Here is a 26,031-nt window from a genome sequence, read left to right on the forward strand (position 1 = left end):
ACATATATTTCCTCTGTTGTCAAAAGCTCATGGATCCTGGCCTTTTCTGACCTTGAAGAATTCTCAGGATCCCTAAGGTTTGAGAATAATTGACATCTGAGCATCATTAATTTCACAGTTTCATTGTTCTAACTCCCCAGTAAGTGCAATATAATCTCTTTGCTACTTACTGATATAAAAGCTGAGTGATTTTGCTGACTGGCTTTTTCGAGTTTCACAAGATCCTGAGGAACTAAAGGTTGTCACAGATAACTTATATTTCCCAGGCTCCTTCAGTTCTGCAACAAATTCATGTGCTTCTTCATCCACTGTCAAATACTCAGTAAAGTTCTCTAAATCACACACAAAAAGAGTGAAGATATATGAATTGACACCCAGAAAGGCCCTGGGTATAGACAAGTCAACTAATTTTTTAAAAAATAAGTATTTTAAATATTTTTAAATTTCATCAAGTTCAATGATATCTCTAAAGAAAAGGTACTATAAGAAAAAGATGAATAAAGAGTTCAATATTTTTTCACAATACTTTCAAATTAAAAAGACAAAATATCGTGTCCCAATCAATAAAACTAGGGATGGGCATATACTGTGTATCTTTATGTATTGTTATACAACAAAATTATGTGCACAAAATAGAAGTCGAATATTAGAAGATGGTAGTAATTGTTAGCGTTCTTATTTGTATGTAAAGGCTAAAAGATAACTAGCATCAAATCTTATAAGTTCTTTGCGGTAGCATTAAATATCCTGAAATGCTTTAAAATATATTGAATTATTTCTAGCTGTAAGTAATTCTTCTAGATATATTTTCTGACATTTGTAATATTTTTTCTTCATCTATTTGCTTTTAGAACTTTTGAAAGTAAGACTTATTTTACATGACAGTCCCTCTCCTGCTGCTTATTATTATTTAAAGTCATTATCATCCACTGGTGACTGCAATAGCCTTCAAAAAAAAAAAAGAAAAAAAAACTGTAGTTATATAATAGCATAATAGAAACTTCAGGGAGATAGACAATAAAAAACATTTGAGTTACAAGATCCTATTGCCATAGAATATATTGGAGAACAGAAAAATAAAAGACAGATTAAGGAAACTTTTAAAAAAATATGAGCAACTGTTGGCCAGGTGTGGTGGCTTATGCCCATAATCCCAGCACTTTGGGAGGCCGAGGTGAGAGGATTGCCTGAGCTCAGGGGTTCAAGACGAGCCTGAGCAACATGGTGAGACCTTGTTTCTACAATAAATCAAAAAAATCAGCTGGGCGTGGTGGCACACACCTGTAGTTCCAGCTACTTGGAAGGCTGAGGTAGAAGGATCACCTGAGCCCAGCAGGTCGAGGCTGCAGTGGCCATGAGTGTGCACTGCACTCCCGCCTGAGTAACAGAGTGAGACTCTGACTCAAAAAAATGACTTTATACCTATATATTTGGTGGCGACAAAGGATTTCACTTTTATGTAGTATTTGGGTGTGACTAGGTGCTCTATAATCGAGTATAGAATTTACAGATTTTTGCATTTCATTCTATTAAACAAAATAGGAGTAAACAATGTCATATATGAGACTACTGTACATGATCCTACTGTCTCATTCTAAAATTAAGGCTATCATTGTAATTTTAAATTATCACAATTTATAACCTTTGCCACCCAAACTGATAGACTGAAAAATATAAAATGAAATATGTTACTGGAAAAGCAAAACAAACAGCAAATAACCATAAAAGTCTACAAAATAACAATTGAGATATTATTAATGACACAAATTTGTTGAATGTCAAGGCTCTTTTATAAGCTAGTGGACTAAAATATAAAGAATAAATCTCAAATGCTTGATAAGTGAAAACAAGATATAATAGCTATAGTGGAAATGCCAGTCGCTGTGTATTTTCTATTTTACTACCAACTCCTCACCCTTAAGGGAATAAGAGTGTCTGGTGAGCAGAACACAGGCCTTTGACTTTTGGAGAAGTAGTCATTTTGTTCAAAATATTATTTACTGTATGTTTCACAAATTTGCAAATGAGAAGGCTTTTTTTTTTTAGGACACTTTAAGATTTTGTGATGGTTAGAGCTTTAATTCAAAATATATTCAAATATAAGGTTTTCCTCAGTGTTTTGACAAATGTGAAATATTGGGTAGTGAAATGTATATGGTTGCCCATTCTTGCAACTTGTAGATTACCCAAACCTTCTGATTCTGATTCAGCTTACTCATTTTGGCTTTCTACTCTCAATCTGCGTTGACTACTAAATTAAATTCTTCCCTTTTTAAATTGTTATTCTTTAGATGTTAACTGTCTACCATCAGTCTAAGTAAAATTTAAAAGCATTTCCATTTCCTTTCCTTGCACCATTTCTTATTTCCTCTGATATCCTCCTGCTTTACCTTCTCTTTCAATATGAATATGGAATCCATCAAAGGCAGTGGGTGGTTTTGGTGGTAACCAGCTCAATATCATTTGCACAGGGAAAAAGGAGAAAGAGCCTGATGTTGACTTCTCTGTCTCACTGAGTGTATTGTTATTTTCGTATTCCATGGGAAGTACACTGACAAATTCATCTTCACTTTCAGGAGTTGCAGATGCACTGTCCCACCAATATGGTTGAGATGTAGTTTCATATTCACTGCTATTAAAATCAGGCCAACCAGAAGAAATATTGCCAGAAGGAATTTCAGAAGTTTCTTCTGTAAAATGGATGAGTTTGTCTTTTCCTATTGTGTCTTGTATTGTATCTTGTGATCTCATGAATGCTTCTTCTGGAAAACTGCCACTCTGTTCCTCCCAGTTGTTTTTGTTCAAGTTTACAATACGAACAGAAATATTTTGAGGTGGATAAGGAGCTGTAAGAGAGAAAAATTTCATTTTCAAGTAACTTTAAATTCAATTATACTAGATCCTTAATCCCTCAGTGAGTAAAATACACAAGCAGATTTACAAAACAACTTAATTTTGCTTCTAATATGTAAGCAAGTTGAAATCAAGAAAATTGTGGGTTTAAGTATACATACTTTTAACATGTTGTGGATGATGTGTACATATTAGCATATCACCAATTATGCTTCACATAAATTGTAATATTATACTTGTTGAAGTGGTAATTTACTTCTGAAGCAGAGTATGTAAATGTTATCACAATCTCAGTTTTCAAAAAATGTGTCTCTGTCCCTGGATCTTTATTACAAAAATCCCAACTATAGTAGACTCATAGATATCAAGATCAAGATACTCCACGTGGCACAGTTGTGCCTTTAGCAAGTTGCACTGGTAAGTTGCCTTTAGATATGCTAATCTACATGTTGCAAATATTGCTTCACTCCTCAGGTCTCTAAAATAAAACATATGAGCACAAAGTTTATTCACTATGGAAGCATATTTTTCTAAAGGTAGAAAATTATGAAGATATTCTTTATGGTCTCTGACTGTAACAGTTTCTACGTATTCTTCAAACATCACTTCTAAATATTTATCTTTTCTACTTTTGTGTTGTTAAATAACTTTCTGCATTTTTTATAACATTATGTAATTCTTTCTTGTTTTATTGCCATCTGTATGATAGCTATATCAGTTTTTGAGGACAGGGACCCTGTCTCTCAGCACTTAGAACAAGTTTTCGGTAGAAGGTGTTCAATTAATGTTGATTTACTTAAATGGACTAACAAAAAATACAAAGAGAATGTTGACATGAGGTGAATTGGTGATTTATAGATAAAATAGTTTCCCGGTCTTAGACTAAAGAATAGAAACCATGACATCTTAGAATTTCAAATTTTAAGAATCTCTGGGGTGATCTATTATAAACCCTTCCCAATGCTCATAAAAATGACCTCTCCAGAATTCCTATTGAGTCCTTAGATATATACAATGCTGCTTATATTGGTGATGGGTGCTTAGTATATATTTATTTTATTCATCCATTCTTCCACCCATCTATGCATTCATCCACCTAGTCTATAATAGTGCTACTTATTGGTAGTGCAACTAAAATTAAGCACAGCACATTTTAAATACATCTGAATTCCAATATTTTCCTTTAGCAATCTGATAATCTGTTCTAGAATGTCTCTCCTCTGTTTTTCTGCCATATGAACATTTGTTAGGTTATAGAATAACTAATGCCTACTAGATCCAGATAAGTTACTTAATTATAATCTTTGGTAGTGTCATATAACTTTTTATTCAGAGATTACAAATTTATGATTGCATTTACATATTTTAGATTTTTCTTATTGAATATCCTTCTCAGTTCCTTTTACATTGATGTCAATTTACTTTAGATTATTGAACATATATATTTTATTTCTTAGCCCTGGGATAGAATATTTTTTAGTATAAAAATAAGTATATACTAACATGAAATTTCATTATTTTTTCACTAAATTTGATTCTTAGGAAGGCTTACCAGTTCTGTGTTGTTTGGGTTCATGACTGACACCACTGTACTCCACAAGGGTACTTTTATTAAAAGTTGCCTCAGATACCAGCTGAAAGGTGATATTACTATAACACATTCCTGGTAGCCAGTGATTAAATACTGTTTTTCCCTTAAAGAAATCTGTGAAGAGAAAAATCAATTACATTAAAAATATGGTCTCCCAAATGTTATACACTTCTAGAAAGTTCCAAACAATTATGATTAAATATCCATAAAATATTTCATTCAACTTCAGATATAGTCAATAATAATTAGTAGAAGGCTAGAGATAAAATTTTGTGTTTTTAGACTCAATCCTGGGGTCTTTTATGGCCAGAATTCTTAGGGAGATTAGGCACAATTAGAATTAAATTTTTATTACAGGAACTTTGGTGGTATTAAGTGAAAAAGATAATATATAAAGAATTGTATATTAGGTTTCTGTTAGCCATTTACTTTAAGATAAAATCTCAAGGTACTTTTTCACTTTATAACCTACTAAAGAGCAGTTTTACAAGAGATATTTTCACTTATTAAAAAAAACCAGTCTAATTTAAAAGTAGACTGATGTATATGCCAGTTGGCAGACAGGACCTGCTCAAAAAAAAAAGAAAAGAAAAATTTGGATTCTATTTAGGAAACTTTAAAGAAAATAGTAATAAATTTAAAAATTCAGTCCCACTCAAAAAAAAGAGAGAGAGAAAAAAGCTAGAAGTACCACCTGTTAAATTTAAAGCTACAAAATTTTAATTAATTTACTTAAAATTAGGAGTATATTAATTAACTTATGTTTAAACTCATGGCATTTAACACAACTAAAGTTAAAGTAATTGCTTTTTAATCATTCATAAACTTGAACCTGCATGTGATCTACAGGCAAATAAAAGGTTCCATTGATTAATTTTTGGATAATCTTTCTTCATTGGAAATAATGTAATGATTTGTAGAGTTTATGTTTATTTGATTTTTAAAAAGTTTTTAAAAACTCCTAGTTCACTGCATATATTTTTAAAAGTGTCTCAGAAACAAACAAACATCAAGCAAAAAAAGCTTTACAACACACACTCAAAAACAAATCCATGGAAGAAGGAAGTTCGTGAAAGCAGCAGATGAGAGGGACATGTTTTGGAATTCCATGCCCTCCATGCTTCAGTATTCGTTCTCCACCTCACAATACATGCTTCCAGTAACAACCAGCCAACTTCGATACCACTACCCACTCCTCATTCCCCACCGATGTGTCCTGAGAGTATTCAAGTTCCTTCACTGGGAAACACTCCCAAGGAAATTGAATGCCCTCTCCTTTCCTTCTTATCCCATCCCTCCCTTCCATCCAGAGAAAGTGACATTTTTTTTTTTTTTTTAATAATTTGAAATATTAATTTTCCTGGGTGCTTTTCTCTCCCCTCCCCAATAGGTCCCCATCAAGTCAGTAAAATTAGTGAAACCAATTTTTATGTAATGATGCGATAATTTAGCTGGTCATACAGGTAAATAAGTATATACAAAGGAACCTAAAAGGACTGACTTTTTTGCATCTGAGGATAACCTTGGATCAGCCAAACAAAATGCTGTAAAGGATAGCACTCTGACTTCCCAGTCCTAGAAATGACCTTCTATCATACCCGCAATGAAATAGATGTACTTTTAAACTTAATCTTGAATTTATTTTTTGCATGGACATGCTGCCATCGGCACGCGTAACAGGTAAGTGGTAATACTTTGGGTGTTACTTGTATGCAAGACATGACTTTTAACTAACGAACCAGACATTCTAAGGCACCTCAAAACAAGATTTTCTTGAATCAGTAACTATTTTTAATGGGTTATTTATAGGTCAAATAGTGTTGTAAAACCTCTTTAGACTGAGAATACAATTACCGTTTGGGAAAAGCTTTGTACAAAGTTATAGCTATCATTGATTCAGTTTTGTTTTTTTGGGTTTTTTTGCTGCTTACCTTTATATAGCATTGTCCGGAAATCTTTACCTTCCCAGTAGCTTATGTTTACTCTTGTAAAAACATTATATTTTTCTGGGTAATGAATTTCAAACAGGACTCCTGTTTCAGGAGAAGGTTTATAGTCATATATTGAAACACTGGTTACAGGTAGAGGTTCTACAGAAAGAAAGAAAATGGAGAAAGGAGAAAAGAGAAAACAGCCATTATCAATACTTGAAAGAACCAAGGATTATACCTATTAGAATTTCACACATATTTTTACTCTCTGTGAGCACTAAACCCCTGTGTACTCATGAGTTGAGTGAGTGTTCTCCTTAGCAGTAATTAATGAAGCACATGTTATGTGATGCTTTCTGCTTTTCAAAGAACTTTCATAGTTATTTTCCCATTTGCCTATTGCAACAATCCTGAGATCTAAGAAGAGCAAATATTAATATCTCCATTCAACAGATAAATATAATGATAACTCAGTCTTTAAATTGCTTGTCAAAGATAATTGAGCAAGTATGTGGCTGTCTATAGCTCTAGATTCTTGGCTTGCCTTTCCTCATGCCAAGAAAATTTGATATCAGTAGTAGACCAGTATTAGGAAATCAATTTTGGCTCCAAACATAAATAGTTTATGTGACTATTTATTTCTTTGTGTGAATTCAGCACTTATTTTTCTATATTAAGTATAAAATTTCAAACTGTTTAATGTAAAAATTAGTTTGTGGTGTTTATGAAACCACTCTTTCTATAGAATTTTAAAAGAACATTTATTTCTATTTTACTTAAGTTGTTAATTCATCCAAAAACTTTAAAAATGCCTCCTGCCCTCCCACAAAATTCTTGTAAATTACTGACCTCCCACCCTTCTGAAGAAGGTATTGTACACATTTTGCTTATATTAATTTTATTAAAAATATCTTAAGACATTTGGTTTGGAGTCAACTCTTGTGTTATTAAAATATGAAAACAAAATTTAAGAGCTGTTAGAACCACCCAAATTTTTTCAGCCTTAGGAGAGATGTGGCTGTGATCAAAGTCACATATAACTCCTGTTCTTAGATTATAGATTAGCTCACTTTCTTATTTATTTGTTGTTGTTTTGTACAATTACTAGAGATAATTAAATGACATCAGGGACAAAAACCTCCTGCCTTCTTAATTAATGATCCTTACTATAGATTAACTTTCCCTTTGTTGTCCTCTTTTGCTTACACTGGATGACAGAAAACTCATGATTTTTACTGTAAAAAAGATGTTAAATGTCTCCTTCCCAAAAGAGTCATTGTCTATAACGAATCAAATTGCTGCAACTATGTATTAATCTTGTATGAATAAAGTTGCAATTCTACTAAAAACTCCTCTGTCTCTGTCTATATAAATGAAAACTTAACTTCCCTACTTTGGATTGCTGACTCCATTCCTCTGGAGTTGGCATCTCTGAGTGGGTCATCCTTACATTTTATGCTTAAATAAATTCTCTTTAAATTAGATTCTGACACTTTTAGTTATTTTAGGTTGACAAAACAAATAATTTAGATTCAAAATTTTAGAATTGAGTGAATTCTTAGACATCACATATAGCCTAAATTAAAGCAATGTCCTTAGTTTAAATTTCACACTTTTAACATTTCAGTTTTGATAACATGAGAATCCTGACTTAATTAATGAGTGAATCTGACTTTATTCATCCAATAAATAATTATTGAGTATCTAGTATGTACCAATCTGTAGCTGAACATATTTCATTTTGTTCCTCAGGACCTTAACCTATTTTTGTTTCTGACTTTAAGAGATCCAGAAAGGATTAAAGCTATATATTAAAGCCTTGATTTTTCGTGGAATTTTCTGAAAAAACCATGCCAATGTCTGTGATAAAGTTAGAAAGGCCTTCAGACTGCAGTATATTTTGTGATTACATCTCTGTAGATTGTGTGCTATAGTCTGTTAAAAGGTTTTTATTTTATTTCTGTCTTATCCCTGCTCTTCCTACATAAAGGTAACATGTCAGAATCAACTCACTTATGTACTATGCAAACTAACCAACCCCTGGAAGATCCTGAGTTTTGAGTTCAAAACTTTCAGAGACATTTTGAACTATTTGAAAATCTTTCAGCCCAGCCAAATTATTAACCCAGGGAATGTACCAAATTCAATTATTGACTGACTCTAACAGAACCAAAATGAAAGCGAACAGAACAAATAGCCACTGAGCAGTAACCTCTCCACTACTGCATTCCTTTAACATTCTCACTAGAGTTTCTTCGAAGGAAAAGAGAAGTCAGAAAGCCACTCAATCTTTCATGCTCTGAGGCATGAAGTCTGCACATTAAAACCAAAGTCAAACTTTGAAATTCAAGACATACATGTGGATAAGAGCACAAATATTTTATTTTTTGATTTATTTTCTACTGCAAGCTACTTAAACCTTAAACTAAGAATTTATAAAATTACTGCTCTCATGTTTGCTTCATATCTTTTCCTCAGCTTCAGTGTAAATGACCCAGGTCAGCTGTAAATCATAAAGTCTGTGTCCCGGCATTACTGAGGTATATTCAATTTATGAATTACTGCTTTCAGTAGAACTCAAATGCATAGCCAAAAGTATTTTGCTATCTCTCCAGTTACTTCTCTCATTATTATTATTTTTTTTAATTAGGTGATATGGTATAAACCAGAGCTGTGGTCACTCATTTGTGTTTCAGTGATGACTAGGTTAAATCATAATCTAATTCAATACTCCCTTCCCTGCCAACCACTCCATTGTACTTCCCTTTCTTGTTTTAGGAACCATTCTGGAATGGATAGAAATAGGGATGATGGACAATGTGAATCATTTAATAATATCTTTGTTTATTACTTTTTTTTGAGTTGGGTGTCTCACTCTGTTGCCCACACTGGAGCATAGTGGTATGATCATGTTCACAACAGCCTCAGTCTCTTGAGCTCAGGCAATTCTTCCACCTCAGCCTACTTAGTAGTTAGGCCTATAGGCACATGCCACCACACCTGGCTACTTTTTTTGTATTTTTTGTAGAGATAAGATCTTGCTATGTTGTCTAGGCTGGTCTTGAACTCCTGGGCTCAAGCTGTCCTCCTGCCTTGGCCTCCCAGAGTTCTGGGATTACAGGCGTGAGCCACTGCACCCAGCTGAAGGTCTTTTTTATTTTTTAAAGAAATAAAGTATTACAAAATATTGTTGAAACTCTCTTATATAACTTACCCAGACTCCATTCTTTTCCTGCCATGGCCAGAGGTAAATTATTACTTTGAATTTGGTGTTTTTCTTCTCATACCTTTTTTTAGCCTTTATATTTGTATGTATCCAACATTATTTCATGTTTTAAAATATTATGTTAAATGGTATCATATCAAACATAACATTCTGCAGCTTGCTTTTATCACCTAACATTGTTCTGAGATTTGTCCATCATAAGCATTTTTAGAAACTTTATATGTGTCCATTTTACAACTATATAGCCTATACAATTTATTTGTTCTTTTGCAGGTTGGCTGCTTTCAATCATCTGCTCTTATAAATAATACTGCAATAAATGTTTGTGGCATGTCTCCTTAGGTTGGAAATACTGGATAGTGTCGTGTATGGATCTTCAACTGTATCAGATAGTCTCAGAAAGTTTTCTAACTTGAATAGGGCAATTTACATATTTATACACAGTGTATGACAGTTCTTGTTTCTCCATCTTCTCCAACATTTACTTGTATCAGTGTTTTAAATTTTTGCCATTCTGGAGTGTATGAAATTTTGTCTCTGTGTTTTAATTTTCTGCTCAAGGAGAAGACAATATTTTTCATATATTTATTGGACATTCAGCTTCCCTCTTCTTAGAATTGTTTGATTCTTTTGCCTGTTTGTGGGGTTTTTTCCCCATCTTTTCCTGGTAATTTGTAATACAATCCTTGTCCTATTCTATAATGCCATTGTCATTTAAAAAAAAATTGTTTCTTTCTCTTTTTTTCTGAGTTGGAGTCTCACTCTGTCACCCAGGCTGGAGTGCAGTGGAACACTCAGGGCCATCCCAGCGCAAACCTGCTGGGCTCCGGTGATCCTTCAATCTCAGCCTTCCAGGTAGCCAGAACTACAGGCATGCACTACCATGATTTATTGTAGAGACAAGGTCTCACCAAGTTGCCTGAGTTGGTCTCAAACCCACCAGCTCAGGCAATCCACTCACCTCAGCCTCCCAAAGTGCTGGGATTATTGACTAAGCCACTGAACCTGACCTTTATTGTTTCTTAAAGTTTCATCTAGATTCACCTTTTTTCTTGCTGAAATGTATCGATTAATAATGCTTTAAGTTAGAGTTATGGGTGTTAAATTCTCTATGCTTTGTATATTAGATTTCAATTTTATCTCTTTTCTTGATACAGCTGAGTATACAATTCTAGGTATACAGATTTTTTTCCCCTCAGTACTTTGAAGGAATTGTTTTATTGTCTTCTTGCACCAATTATTGCAAAAGGGAAGATTTCTATCAGTGGAATAGTGATTTCTTTGTAGATACTATGCTTCTTTCCTTTGATACTTTTCAAGCTTACTTATTTTATTTAGTTTTAATAATCCATAGTTTTATTAACATATATTTAGGCCAGATCTTATTCTTGAATCACTCTACTAGGTACTGGAAATGCTCTGTCAATCTGTGGATTTATGTCATTCATTAAGTCTTGGAAATTCTCATAATCATCTCTCCAAATATTGTGCCAACCATTCCCTCATTTCTTTTTCCTGAACTCTTATGCCTCATTAGGTAGAGACTCTCTCACCACAGGCCTGTGAATTGTCTCATTGTGTTATGTTATGGGGCAATTGTATAATATTATCTTCCAATTTACTAACTCTCAGCCGGGCTCGGTGGCTCAGCCTGTAATCCTGCGCCTTTGGGAGGCTGAGGTGAGTGGATTGCCTGAGCCCGCGGGTTCGAGACCCGCCTGGGCAGGCGAGACCTCATCTCTACAATAAATCAAAAAATCAGCCGAGCATGGTAGCGCATGCCTGTAATTTCAGCTACTCGGAAGGCTGGAAGGATCGCCAGAACCCAGCAGGCGAGGCTGCGGTGGCTGGGAGCGGCCACTGCACTCCAGTCTGGGCGACCGAGTGAGACTCTAACTCAAAAAAACACAAAAAACTAACTCTCTATACCTGTTATCAGTATAGAATTTATCCCATCTATGGAAGTTTTTCAATGGGCTGACTTTAAATTAAATTAGTTAAATTAATTTTATCCAGATTGATTAAATTTTAAATTAATTTACATGATTATGTTTTTATTTCTTAATGTTTTAATTTTTTATGTTTCTTCTATATGTTTTTGTTTCATTTCAGCCCTTTGCTTTTCTTTTCTTTTTCTTTCTACCTTTTCTTTTCTTTGCTTCTAGAGTAGCTGGAATTACAGGCACATGTCACTGTACTCAGTGTCTGCCAATTTTTGTTTAATTATTCATTAATTTTATTATTTTTTTATTCCTTGATCTTTTAAAATGTTCTTCTTACATTCATGTATTTGAGGATCATAAACATACTGTACATTTTTGTTAGATTGCTGTTTAAAATATAATCTGAAATATTACAGTTGTTTGATATCTATCCTCTTTAGCATAGATTCTTGGTGTGTTTTAAAACAGAGGCTCTCAGTTCATTTTATGCTGTTTCATCCTTTAATTTGTTGCTTATTTCTCGCTTCTGAGATAGTTAAGCCATTGCACCCTCTCACCTCACCAGAAACCCCAGTATACAACAAGGCATATAATATTATTTTGAGATTCTTGATATTTTGGATGATATAGTGGCTATGCCAGGTTCATTCACTGAGTTAGAGGGTAACTAGGCTTGTACCTTGCTAGTAAGATGAATATGTGTCCACCATACCCCCAGATCATTGTATATGCATTTTTTTCCCCTCAAATAGCAACAATCTTTGCTCTCAGCAGAGAGCCTGGTTCTGTGCCCTGTCTAGTATGGAGTATTTCTGTTCTTCTTGCTATACCAGGGCTCAAACTTAACACTGTCTTTTCCAGACCTGGAGTACCGAGGGTCCATTACTTCAGCTCACTTCTGCACTTTGGGTTTCTGTCTTATTTCTGATTCATAGATACCAATATTGTGTTTTTGAGCCTGGCAATGCACTTCTGGTTTTCTTTTTGCTTTGTGGCAGGAGCAAAAAGTGTATGACAAAGCCCTCCAAAATTATAGCATTACTTTGACTAGAAATCTTAACATTGCAATTCCTATTTTTTCTTTAATAAAAAATAAAAATGTGAGATTTAATATGATTATTTTTTCCCTCATTAGGTGTCCCACATAATGAAAACTCACATTCAAATTTAAGAATATTTTATGCTCCTTAATAATCTTTGAATCATTCAAGACAGATCCTGAAAAATAAAGTTTTGAAAGTTCTAGATGTAATTATCTCAAAGAAGAGAAAAAGAAAGGCCATTGCGGGGCAAATACTATTTCAAGAAAGCACAAGTGTCCTTCTGTTTATTAGTAACTGCTAAGAGGTGTTCTTTTGGAAATTACGGTTTTGCTGAACTAAAAACTAAAGAAGCAATTGTATCAGTGTTCAGTGACCTTTGCTTCTGATGTGAGAGACTTAAGAATATGTCTCTTCTGACAGCGTTTTCTTGAGGAAGAGTACTTGTGATTAGACTCTCCTTTCTGATGGCAAGTGTAGGGAAAAGAGACCCACTCTGGGTCCCAGGCCAGAGCTACTTGACACCTCAGCTACATCCAACAGGCCACTAGGGTGGGGCTGGCAGCAGTATCAGCCACAGCCCAGGAGGGGTGGTTACCATCACTCCTGCTACTTTAATTTAAACCCTTATCATTTTTTTTCTTAGAACATTACAACAGCTTTCGAAATTATTCTCCCTAACTTCAGTCTTACCTTACTTTTCATAATTGTTTTTGCTCAAAACTTCTAAGCCTGCAATCTGCTTGATATTCTCACTTTAGTCAGAATCTTTATCTTAAACAAATCATCCCTGCCTCACTGGCATTTCCCTGCCTAACTAACCTGTTTCAATTCTTCTGTGCTTCTGACACCTTAGTCATTTTCTATTTAATACCATTGGCACTGCTTATATTTAATATTTTTTTCTGAGTTGATGTCTCACTTTGTTGCCCAGGCTGAAGTTCAGTGACATGATCATGGCTCACTGCAGTTTTGACTTTCTAGGATTAGGTGATCTTTCCACCTCAGCCTCCCAAGTAACTGGGACTACAGGTGTGTACCACCACACCTGGCTAATTTTTTAATTTTTATTTTTGTAGAGATGAGGTTTTGCTATGTTGCCCAGGCTGGTCATGAACTTCTGCACTCAAGCAATCCTCCCACCTCGGCCCCCCAAATTGCTGGGATTCAGGCATGAGCCACTGTGCTCAGCCATATTTATTGATCTTCTGCTCATGCTACACATTTTGTTAAGAAGTTCATTTTATATTACATAAATATTTATTGTATAGCACCTCTTACCAGATAGGTACTATAATTATTCTAATATTTTATATTACAATTATACAACAGCTCAAATCAGTAAAGCATAGTCCAGAAACCAAATCTACCTTGCTGCTTGTTTTTGTATGACTTTTAAGCTAAGAATGATTTTTTGTTTTTAAGCAATTGACAAAAAATCAAAAGAAGAAAATTATTTCATGACACATGAAAATTATATGAAATTTAACTTTTGTAGTCTATAAATAAAGTTTATTAGAACATGATTATGCTTATTTGTTTTATGTATTGTCTATGACGGATTTTGTGCTTCAACAGAATTGAATAGTTGCAATATAGACAGTATGGCTTTTAAAATATAACAGATTTATTATCTAGATCTTTATAGAAAAGTTTTCTGCTGGGTATGGTGGCTCATGCCTGTAATTTCCACTTTGGGAGGCTGAGGCAAGAGGATTGCCTGAGCCCAGGATTTAAGACCAGCCTGGGCAACTTGGTGAGACCTCATCTCCATAATAAATAAAAAAATTAGCTGGGCCTGTAGTTCTAGCTACTTGGAAGGCTGAGGCAGAAGGATTGCCTGAGTCTAGCAGATTGAGACTGTGGTGGCCATGAGTGTGCCACTGCATTCCAGTCTGGACGACAGAGACTCTGATTTAAAAAAAAAGAAAAAAAGAAAAGAAAAAGTCTGCTAAGCCCTGGGATGCATTATACACTTGAAAACTAAGATTTAGAGGAAGCAATTATCTGCCCAAGGCTGTATATGTAGCTTCCAGATTGTTTTGACTCTAGAACTCATGCTTTGTTCCACTGCCCCAAACATTAGTTTGATAGTTTTTCTGTTCCAAGCAGGATCTTGTGACCTTCAGCTCTGCTACAAGAGGGAGATTTCTCCAATCAAATCTTATGTTATTTCTTCCTCATCACTTATAGGTTAAGATCTAAACTCCTTTGCAAGGTACTTAAAGTTCTTCCCAGCATTTCTACTCACCTCTCTTGTTATCTTCTGGAACAGCTGGTGCTTGCCATCTTAGCTTCTTGCAGTCCACTAAGTGTGCTATGCTATGCGTGCCTCTATTCTTTGCACAAAACATTCTCTTTGACTTTGACTATGGCTATAACAATTTTCATTCTTTATACTTTTAACAAATTTTGCAGTGATTGTTTCTTCTGTGGCACCTTCCCAATGTTTCGTAGAAGGCAATGCAATCTCTTTTATATAACTTATCATATTTTTGTAATAGTTTTTGTCTTTCCATTATAGTATAACATCTTGGATATAGGTATTTTTATTAACTTTATTTCTCTGTCACCCATAATATGGCAGAGTTTACCCAATAAATAAAATTTAATGGATTATTTTTATTTATCATAGATTTTTACAGAATATTATATTTGTAGAGTGTCTCCATGTGTGTTCTGCAATGTCTATAGCCACTACCTCTAAAACTTGACTGACACACAAGACAGCTGTGTATATTTTCTAAATTTCTAAGCATTGTTCCCAGGTATTATTTTATCTGCTGAGAAACTACCCCGTCCTTCTGAAGTGCATGCAATATACTGAAGACTTTCAATCAGTTAAATATTAATCAGATATCAGAGCCTAAGGTTTGTGAAACTCTTTTGAACAGGTCAAATGACTTGGCTGTGCTAAACTTATTCTTTGCCATGTTTTTCAGCTTTCTCTGAGAGTGACAGACAGAACAACCATAGCAAAATATCAAAGGACTGCCCAGAGGCCAATTGCTTTGTCTTTGCTTATTTCATCAAGACAAGCATCTAACACACAATAAATGACTGCAACAAACGTACTCTTTTATTCTCAAGAGCAATGTGTCAACTCTGTGAGCAGATACTACAGATGTTTTCTAAACTTGTTTAAAAAGCTTTTGGTTAGAAAAAATAAAGATGACAAAAACACATCATTATATGACAAATAATGTTAGTTTCAGAGCTCAAAAAATTAATCTTAGTCATCATGGACTTTAAGTCTTTTTTTTTTCATTAAGGAAGAAACTGAAACCCAAATGTCACCTACTACCACCTCATGCTTAATGTAACAGAAATATTTATGCATTAATCTCTACTTATATTCCCAACCTATTATTGTTTCTGAATTTAGAGATAATGTAATGGAGCCTTTAAAAATGGGGTAGAATGAGATACAACAGCGATAGACCACCTCATTCATTAATTTTACTCTTAAGATTTCAATGCAAATTTCTTCTTCCCCTTAAGATGTAGAAAGCCTCAGGACAAAATTGCTTCTTCCCCCTTTCAACAACAAGGAAAAACCAAGTAATCCACAAAATCATGAGGGACACTCTGTTTCATCTTTGACAGAGCATGGCAGGAAGAAGATGCCTCCACTGAAGCAAGAAGAAGAAAGCAGCTAAGATTTTAATGAATTTATAAAGGTTGAGCATGGTTTAAATAACAGTGTAGAACAGCTCTGTCCAATATGGTAGCTACTAGTCACATGGAGTTATTTAAATCAAATTTAGAATGAATTGAAAATGAATAAAATTTAAAATTAGTGGCTACTATATTGGACAATGCAGATATAGAACATCATCCGAAAGTTCTAGATTAGCAAAGGTTTAGAACAATAGGGAGGACCAGACACAAATGGAGTTTCAACTCTTTTTCTCTAACTCTTCCCCTAAGCCTCTACCACGTGCTCATGATAACTACTGGGAACAAGACAAGGGTCTGGAGAGAGCTGCCTTCTGTAGGGTCGCGGGGGGGGGGGCGGGTGGTAGCAAGCAGGAGGGCGGAGGGTGGGAGGGCGGACAGGCATGCAGATGATAATTGGAGTCATTAAGAGGCCAGCAAGAAAACTTACTTCCCTGGACCTCTATTGAATGCAAAACAGAAGTCTTAATGTATTGGGGAGCGTCAGAAAAACTTTTCCCCACTAGTTTCCAGGAAAAGACCCCTTCTCCTGGGAATGGATAGAAGCCAAAGATACTTGTTCCTGAGAGAGGGGCAGAAACTCTCCAGCCCAGGATCCTGCACTGACACAAAGTAGAATTCTGCTATGACTGGAGAAGAGGCAGGAAACTGATTCAAAGATTTAAGGTAGAATTTGACTGCAGTGTAAAGCAAGAGGAAATAATGTTGAAGATGTCCCCCTTAAGATCACAGGGTCTGCTTAAGCCTGAGGTTGAACTGGGACGACCAAGAGGAGCCTCCCCTGTTCCCACCAAAACTTAAGTTAAAAGCAACAGCAGTCAGTGGTTGGGGAACCCTTCTATAGTGCAGGTGTTCAGGGCTTGCTGCATGCTGAGGGTGGAACTGGAACACTGAGAAATACCCTCTACTACTCCTGGCAGCCTACCATAGGAAGAATATGAAATCTGCAATGAACTGAGGTTGTTTAGTGTCCTAAACCCTCCTCAGCGATTGACTAAACCAGCTCATTCACCCATCACATCCCCACCCTAGGACTGGCTCATTTCCCCATCTCATCCCCATCCCAGGCTTGACTCACCCCCACTCCTCCAACTAACAGCCTAGAAAATGGTAAATTCAAAATCAACCATATAAAGAATTACATTATATATAAGTGATCTAAACCTGAATTGGAAACCACTGGCCACATATGGCTATTGAGCACTTAAAATGAGGCTAGTGCATCTGAGGAACTAAAATTTTGATTTTATTTAACTTTAATTTTGTTTAAAAGTTTAAAAAGTGTAAAGTGTTATAATGATTACATGTTGAAACAATAATATTTTGAATATAATAGATTAAGAAAGTCATGTTAAAATTAATTTCTCCTTTTATAAAACTCCTTTAATGTGTCTTCCATTAAGAGATAGTATATGTGCTGTTAGCACTCTACTTCTATTAGATTGTGCTGGTCTAAACACTCTAGTTAAAAGAAAGATTTTTTCAGGTTGGGAAAAAAATGGAAGACTCAACTCTATGCTGTCTATGGGAAACCCATTTACATGTAAAGGCATAAGTAGGCTGAAAATAAAAGAATGGAAGAAGTATGCTTACACAAACACATAACAAAAGAAAACTAAAATGGTTACATTAATATCAAACAAAGTAGAATTCAACACAAGACAATTACTTGGAATAAAGATGTACATTGCATATAGATAAAAGGGACAGTTTATCAAGAAGACATAGCAATCCTAAAAGTGTTTGTACCTAATAACAGAGATTTAAACTACGTAAAACATAAATGAAAAGAAATGAAAGGAAAAACAGACAAATCCACTGAATAATTAAATAGAAAATCAGTAAGAAGGGATTTCTGGCCCAATGGCGACAAGACAGGTTGGACTGAGAGTCTCTGCAAAAGTGAATGTCTATAAATTAAGTGTGCCTGTCTGAGGGGAGACTTGGGTTCATGCACTCAGGGCACTCCCCTGGAGGGGACTACAACCCCCCACCACCCTGAGATTGGAATCGCTAGCACACAGGATCCTCTGATATTTTCAGGGCTCTCCTGAGAAAAGGCCGTGGAATGCAGCAGATCCCCCAAAACCTGACTCCCTGCCCACACCATCACCTGTGACAGTAGAGCGGCAGGAGCTCCGGTTCCATGGAGAGAGCTGATCAGGTAGAGCTGGAGAGGAGCCCCATTACCAGTGAGGAAACTCCCACGAAAGTCATTTTCTCTGTCCGGGGACCAGACAGATACCTGTATTGCCTTGCCCAGCTCCACCCAGCCTCCAACCTGGGACCTAGAGGTTATTTCATCAAACTCTAAGAGACAGATGCCCCTCCCCCATACTGGAACAGGAACAGACACCCCAGATCTGAGTGGGAGACTTGACAACACCAGCAGCAAGCTGGGCAGGTCCAGATCTGATCCACCCCCCTCGCACAGTAGTCCATAGGTCATCTGACCCATGCTGAGAGGAACCCTATCAACCTGTGCCAGAGCAGAGGGGAGGGGAGGGAGACCAGAGCTAAAAGGAAGTTGAAGTAACAGGCACAGAGAGTTTTGTGTGTGTGTGTGTTTTTGTTGTTTATTTTGCTTGTTTTTTGTGTTTATTTTTTTCTTTTTCTTTATTATAAAGATGTGGGATACAATTCAGGGTTAGGTATATAAACATTGATTATGCAGATACTCTTGTTGATGAGGTATGGCCCTCCCTCCCCTAGCAGTTTCCCTCAGCTGCCAATCCCAGCCACCTCCCCTGACAGTTTCCCACTACTGCCAATCCCTTTCTTATAGTATTATAACTGTTCAAGGTCTGCTTATGAGTGAGACCATATGGTACTCTGTTCTTTGTTTCTGTGATAGATCACTGAGTCTGATCGGCTTGTTGGTGTGTTTTTTGTTTTAGTTTTTTTTTTTCTTTTTCTTTTCCTCTTCTCTCTTTCTTTCTGGTTTTGATTACATTCTCATACTTGTTTTGTTTCTGTTATTTTATTGCTGTTTTCAGACTTCCTGTTTGTGTATGCATATTTCTGAGGAAGAGTACATCATTGGGGGCCGGGAAGAGTTGTTGGTTTGTGTGTTTATATGATTGTATGTTTTCATTTTTTTAATCTGTTCTGTCTTTGTATCTCTTTTCATTTGTTAGTTGGTATGCCTGTCTATTTTCCCTCTTCTTCCTTTCTCTCTCCATCTTCCTCTTGTCCCCATCCTTCCTTTTTCCATTCTTTTCCTTACTTCATCTTACTTTCAGGGGCAAACCCTTCAGATAGTTTCTGAATCACAGCTCCCCTCCTCAATTAAATCTCAAAACTGTAAAAAGTATAGCCCTCTACCCACAGTCCAGCTTCAGAATGGAATAAAGTCAGAGGATCCACATAAGGAAGAATAGGAAATAGAGCAAGCAGAAGTAAAAACTACCCCTCCACACCTGAACAACAGAATTAAAGAATAGGTTGAAAAAAAGGGGGAGGAATATCTACACAAGTGAAGAAAAGCCAAAGGAAGAATATGGGTCTCATATAGACCACTGGGAGGTCAGCAACTGAGAAGACAGACTTCAGGTTGCAAACAATAAAGAGCCTCCAGAATGACTGGTCTCAAACCACAAACCCAGATATCAAGATATTAATAGAGAGAATAAATAGAGTTGAGGAGGGACAAGGGGAAAGAATGAAGGAGTTGGTAATTGAGATAGCAGCAATAAAGCATACAGTGAATGAAATAAATTACAAATTGATAAGCATGGAAAGCAGAATTAACCAAGAAGAAGAAAGAATCTCAGAGCTTGAGGACCAAAATATGGAACTAACCCAAACTGTTGAAAACATGGAAAAGAAGCTTTAAAAGCCAGAACAAAACCTCTGAGAGATAAGGGATTATTTCAAGAGGCCAAATCTAGGACTAATTGGAATTCCTGAGGCAGATAGACAGAGACACTCTGGAACAAACATTCCATGAAATTATCCAAAAAAAAACTTCCCTCATCCTGAACATTCAAACACAAGAGATTCAGAGAACCACTGCGAAACAATAAATGAGAAGACCAACTCCTAGACACATAGTAATTCACCTACACAAAGTAGTTATAAAAGAAAAACGTCTAAAGGCAACAAGAGAAAAAGGTCAGACTACCTACCATGGAAGACCAATTAGAATAGCAGCAGGCTTATCTACAGAAACACTTCAGCCTAAGACACCTTGGAACCCAATCTTCAAAGTTCTCAAAGAAAACAATTTCAATCAAGAATTACCTACCCAGCTAAGCTAAGCTTCATCAATGATGGAGAATTAAAATGCTTCCCAGACATTCAATCCCTAAGAGCTTACACTGCCTCCAGTCCAGTTCTACAAGAAACACTTAAGAAAGTATTAAACACAGAAGAAGAAAAGAAAAAAGAAAAACAGCACCCTTTACAAGGATGCAAGAAAAAGATTGAAAATACACATGAATCAACCTAAAATTCAAAAGAGAGACAACAAACAAACAGCAGCAACAACAACAAGTTCTTTAAGAATCTCCTGATAGAGACAAACTCTCTCATTTCACTAATTAGCTTGAATGTGAATGGATGACATGCACCACTGAAAAGACATAAAATGGCAAAATGGATAAAATATCATGAGACAGCAATATATTGTCTCCAAGAGACTCATCTCACAAATAAAGACACAGACTCAAAGTAAGAGGATGGGAACCAAAATTTCAGGCAATGAGAACACAAGAGAGAGCAGGAGTCATGATCTTACTATCAGACAAAATACCCTTTAAGCTATCAAAAGTTTAAAAAGATACAGAAGATAAATTCAACAAGGAGATCCAGAACCTCAATGCGATGCTTAACCAAATGGACTTAACTGATACCTACAGAATACTCCAACCACCAACCATGGTATATACATTCTACTTATCACCACATGGAACATACTCTAAGATCAACCATATCCTTGTCCGTAAATCAAGCAACAACAAATTCCATAAGATTGAAATACTGCCATGCACCTTCTCAGACCACAGTGGAATAAAAATAAACATGAACACCAACAAAGTTCCCTCCAAGCCCACAAAGACATGGAAACTAAATAATATGATGCTAAACAACTCCTGGGTCAATGTGAAATGAAAACAGAGACTAAAGATACCTGGAAACAAAATAAAATGAAGAAACATCTTACCAAAATCTCAGGGATGCCATGAAATCAGTACTCAGAGGGAAATTCATATCTCTATGAACACACAGGAAGATAATGGAAAGATCATAAGTTAACAGCCTAACAAATCACTTAAGGAAGCTGGAAAAGCAAGACCACTAAAACTCTAACTTCAGCAGAAGAATTCAGATCACTAAAATAAAAGCCCAAATTCAGGACATAGAAGATAAAAATATAATAGAAAAAAAAAACAACCCCACAATGAAACAAAAAACTGGTTCTTTGAAAGGATAAACAAGACTGATAGACCTCTAGCTAGCCTGACCAAGAAAACAAGAGAAAAAGCCCAAATAAACACAATCAGAAATGCAAAAGATCAAGTCACAACTGACCCTGAAGAAATACATAAGATTATTAGAGACTATTATGTATACGTGTATGAAAACAAACTTGAACACTTAAAGGAAATAGAGGACTTTCTGACATCACACAATCTCCCCAGGTTGAAAAAAGAAGAACTCGAGACCTTAAATAGACCAATAAAAATCTAGGAAATTGACTATGTCATAAGAAAACTACCTACAAAAAAAAAAAAAGCCCTGGACCAGATGACTTTCCAGCAGAATTCTACAAAACATACAAGAAGGCGCTGATACCAATCCTATTGAAAGTATTCCAAGCAATTGAGAAAGATGAACTCTTCCCAAATCATTTTATGAAGCTAACATCACATTGATACACAAACCAGGTAACAATCCAACAAAGAAAGAAAACTACAAGCCAATATCCTTGATGAACATAGATGCTAAAATTCTCAACAAGATTCTAGCATACAGGATCCAACAACACATCTAAAAATCATCTCCCATGACTAAGTAGGCTTCATCCCCAGGATGTAGATCCGGTTCAACATTCACAAGATCATAAACATAATTAAATACATCAACAGATGTAAAAACTAAAACCACATGATTATATCATTAGACATGGAAAAAGCTTTCAATAAAATCCAGCACCCCTTCTTGACAAAAACCCTCAAATATCTAGGCACAGATGGAACATACCTCAAAATAGTAAGAGCCATCTATGAGAAACCTACAGTCAGCATACTGCTAAACAGACAGAAATTGAAACCATTTCCCCTGAAAACTGGAACAAGACAAGGATACCCACTCTTACCCCTCCTTTTCAACATAGTTTTAGAAGTCCCAGCTAGAGCAATCAGACAAGAGAAGGAAATCAGGGGTATCCAAATAGGAAAAGAGGAAATCAAGTTATCGCTCTTTGCAGATGACAGGATTCTATACCTCGAAAACCCAAGAGAATCTGTCAAAAACCTCCTTGCATTGATAAAGGACTTTGAAAAAGTCTCAAGGTATAAAATAAATGTGCAAAAGACAGTCACTTTTCTATATACCAACAATAAACAAATAGAAACCCACAATTCCATTCACAATAACCACAAGAAAATGAAATACCTTGGCATCTCCTTAACCAGAGATGTGAAAGACCTTTAAAAGGAAAACCACAAAACAGTGTTCAAAGAAATGAAAGATGACACAAACAAATGGAAAAATATTTCATGTTCATGGATTGGTAGAATCAACATTGTTAAGATGTCCACCCTACCCAAGGCAATCTACAGATTCAAAGCAATACCCATTAAATTACCAGCAGTATTCTTCTCAGACCTGGAAATGACAATATAGGAATTCATATGGAAACATAAATGACCACAAATAGCCAAAACAATCCTCAGAAGCAAAGCAAAACAAAACAAAGCACAAAGCAGAAGATACCACACTCCCAGACTTTAAAATTTATCATAATGCTACAATAATCAAAACAGCCTAGTATTGGCACAAGAACAGGCATATAGACCAATGGAACAGGATAGAGATTCCAGAAACCAAACCGCAATTTCTTAACCAGCTCATCTTCAACAAAGCCTCCACCAACAACCAATGGGAAGAGAAGAACCTATTCAGTAAATGGTGCGAGGAAAACTGGCTGACCATGTGAGAAGATTGAAACAAGACCCCTACCTATCTCCATACACAAAAATCAACTCTAATGGATCAAAGACCTAAATGTAAAACCTCAAACTATAAGAACCTTAGAAAATGCAAGAGACACCCTTATGGAAATTAGAACTGGTAACCAATTCCTGATCAAAACCTTAACAGCCCATGCTGTAAAGATAAGATAGACAAGTGGGACCTCATCAAACTGACAAGCTTCTGCAAAGCCAAAGAAACCATCAAGAGAGCAGGAAGACAGCCCACAGACTGGGAAAAAATATTTGCCAACTGTATGTCTGACAAAGGCCTAACATCTAGGATCTACAAGAAAATCAAACATGCCGAAAAGAAAAAACCAAACAGCCCCATTACAAAGTGGGCAAAAGATATGAATAGACATTCTCAAAAGAAGACATGTGAACAGCAGATACTCTGATCGCAAGAGCATTCGTCTAGAAATCAATTTTTTAAAAAAAAGATGTTTGCAAAAATTCCAAAATTTTGGACACTCGCCACACATGAAATCCCTACAGGTCAAAGAAAAGAATCACAAAGGAAAATGAAAGATATTTTGAACAGAACTCAGTACATGTGCTAAAATATCAGTGGGATAGTCTATAAATATTTTAGCATTTACTTACTTACCAAATTTCCTCACGAACAGTTAGCTAGAGAACGGAATCCTCCAGCTTTGTCTGATTAGGAATGGCTAAGTACATGCTAAGAAATATTGGGTCAGCAACAGCCATCATAGTTCCATGTTCCATGTTTTGTTTCTTAGTCTTTTTTCCTGGCTTTCTCCTGTTACTTGCTTGAATAACTTGAATGAATATTTATGGATCACCTATTAAGCATAAGGCTTCAGCTAGGTGTTTATGAAGTTACGAAGATGAGTAAGGCAGAGCTTCTGATTTCGAGGAGTTTGTTTTGCAAGCTTGATATGCCTAGATCTGCTGTCCAAACCTGACTTGCAATTCACCTTTTTTCTAGAACTTGCTTAAGACTGTATTTTACCAGAATACACTCTTCCTTCAGTTCAATTAATTCCTAGATTTGTTCATTACATCTATAAACCTTGAAGTTCTTGGGATTGTGCCATCCTAATTTTAGGACTCAATACTGATCTTGGGATTCTGCCAATGGAGACCTTAATTAATTTTCTACAGATATATTAAAAATATGTCCTCTAGCTTGGTTCTAAGTTCTTACTTCTTGTAGCTTCTTTCTTCTTTTATACCAACAGACATCGCTGTCTTTTTCCTAAATGTAATCAGAATGACTGCACATAGCTGGCACTTAAAAAATTGTAGCCACTGGAAAACTTGCACTGAAGAACATGAGCAAAAACACTTTGCCAAGCCTTTAAATTGCTCTAGTGATAAACTCCACCGTCTTATGGACATCAATTATTCTATCATGCCTCAACATGTAAATAGAGTAGCATCTTACTTTGAGATTAGATATTAAAGTCAGAAAGAAGTGAAAATCACACATTGTAAAAACCACTCCTAAAACCTTCCTAATACCAACATTAACTCTTTATGACATGAATGTCTGAAGGTTAATATATCAGTGATTTTTTTTTCTTGATATTTTTCTTGGACGGTGGAAGCCAAGGCTATTTTGAAGGTAAGGTAGACTATAACAACTGATAAATATATGTTTTTCTCTCTCATTCAAAAATGTGTAATTGAATTTGAGCAAGCTAAATATGAGTATAAATTCATTGTTCTGAAATCAAATTGTTTAGTATGAAATTACATGTTCTGGAAAAAAATAGACAAGTTATGATCACATTATTAAGTAATTATAGCAGAAATTACATGGTCCAATCATGAATCTAAAACTTTAATTCAATATCAATATATACCACCTTACTGAGGTCTACTTTTTAAAATTTAAAACAGATTTTTGTTTATCATGAGGTTAACAGTAAACGTTATCAAACTTCAGCAAGAATCTATAGTCTTAATATAATGCAGAACTTTGAACTTATATCACTTGACTTCTGGATGAGTGAGTTTGCCATTCTGGGCTGATTCCCTCAATTAAGGCCCCATGAAAATACACTCAGTGAAGACACACAGAGGACAATATTACACATCATGCTTACTTGTTAACACAGTGATTGATCTGGATGGCTTGGTCACCACATTTCCATTTACCACTACCAGAGTGATTATATAATAAAGGCCATGATAATTGGCCTTAAAGATAACAGGAGGAGGCAAAGTGCTGTTGAATTCCTCAAATTCGAAGAAATAATTTTTGGATTCACCAGTTATCTTCACAACATACACAGATGTTGGACTGATGACGTCTGAAGCTTCTAAAGAGACGACGATGCTGTTATCATCTTGGACAGTTACATGGAAAGCTGTAGCATTCTGCTTAAGAAAAGAGAAAAACAGGAGACAGGTCAGATTCAGGTGACTGGCAAAAAGTTATACTAAGATAATTTTTCTAAAACTAGTGTTTGTGATGTGTTATTTCTTAAAATAGAGTTACATAGAAATTTTAATTATACAAGGAAAATCAGAAAGAAAGATTATCCCTTTTACGACTAATGATCTTCTCAGGGTTTTACTTTGAGAATTTTTCTCTATTG

At 35.5% G+C, this 26,031-nt stretch overlaps 1 protein-coding gene across 2 annotated transcripts in view; it reads right to left on the reverse strand.

Moving 5' to 3' along the window:
* PTPRO (protein tyrosine phosphatase, receptor type O) overlaps positions 1–26,031 on the reverse strand; it is a 268,013-nt gene that overhangs the window by 87,458 nt on the left and 154,524 nt on the right. For both annotated transcript variants that reach the window (XM_008067533.2, XM_021717326.1), the window contains exons 2-6: positions 25,537–25,810; positions 6,376–6,534; positions 4,406–4,558; positions 2,391–2,846; positions 171–332 (exon numbers count right to left, since the gene is read on the reverse strand). In XM_008067533.2, coding sequence (XP_008065724.1) covers positions 171–332; positions 2,391–2,846; positions 4,406–4,558; positions 6,376–6,534; positions 25,537–25,810 — 1,204 coding nt within the window. The remainder of the gene's footprint in view (positions 1–170; positions 333–2,390; positions 2,847–4,405; positions 4,559–6,375; positions 6,535–25,536; positions 25,811–26,031) is intronic.

The sequence above is a fragment of the Carlito syrichta genome, unplaced genomic scaffold (assembly GCF_000164805.1).
Source record: "Carlito syrichta isolate Samal-C Ts95f unplaced genomic scaffold, Tarsius_syrichta-2.0.1 Scaffold309689, whole genome shotgun sequence".
Taxonomy (NCBI): Eukaryota; Metazoa; Chordata; class Mammalia; order Primates; family Tarsiidae; genus Carlito; species Carlito syrichta.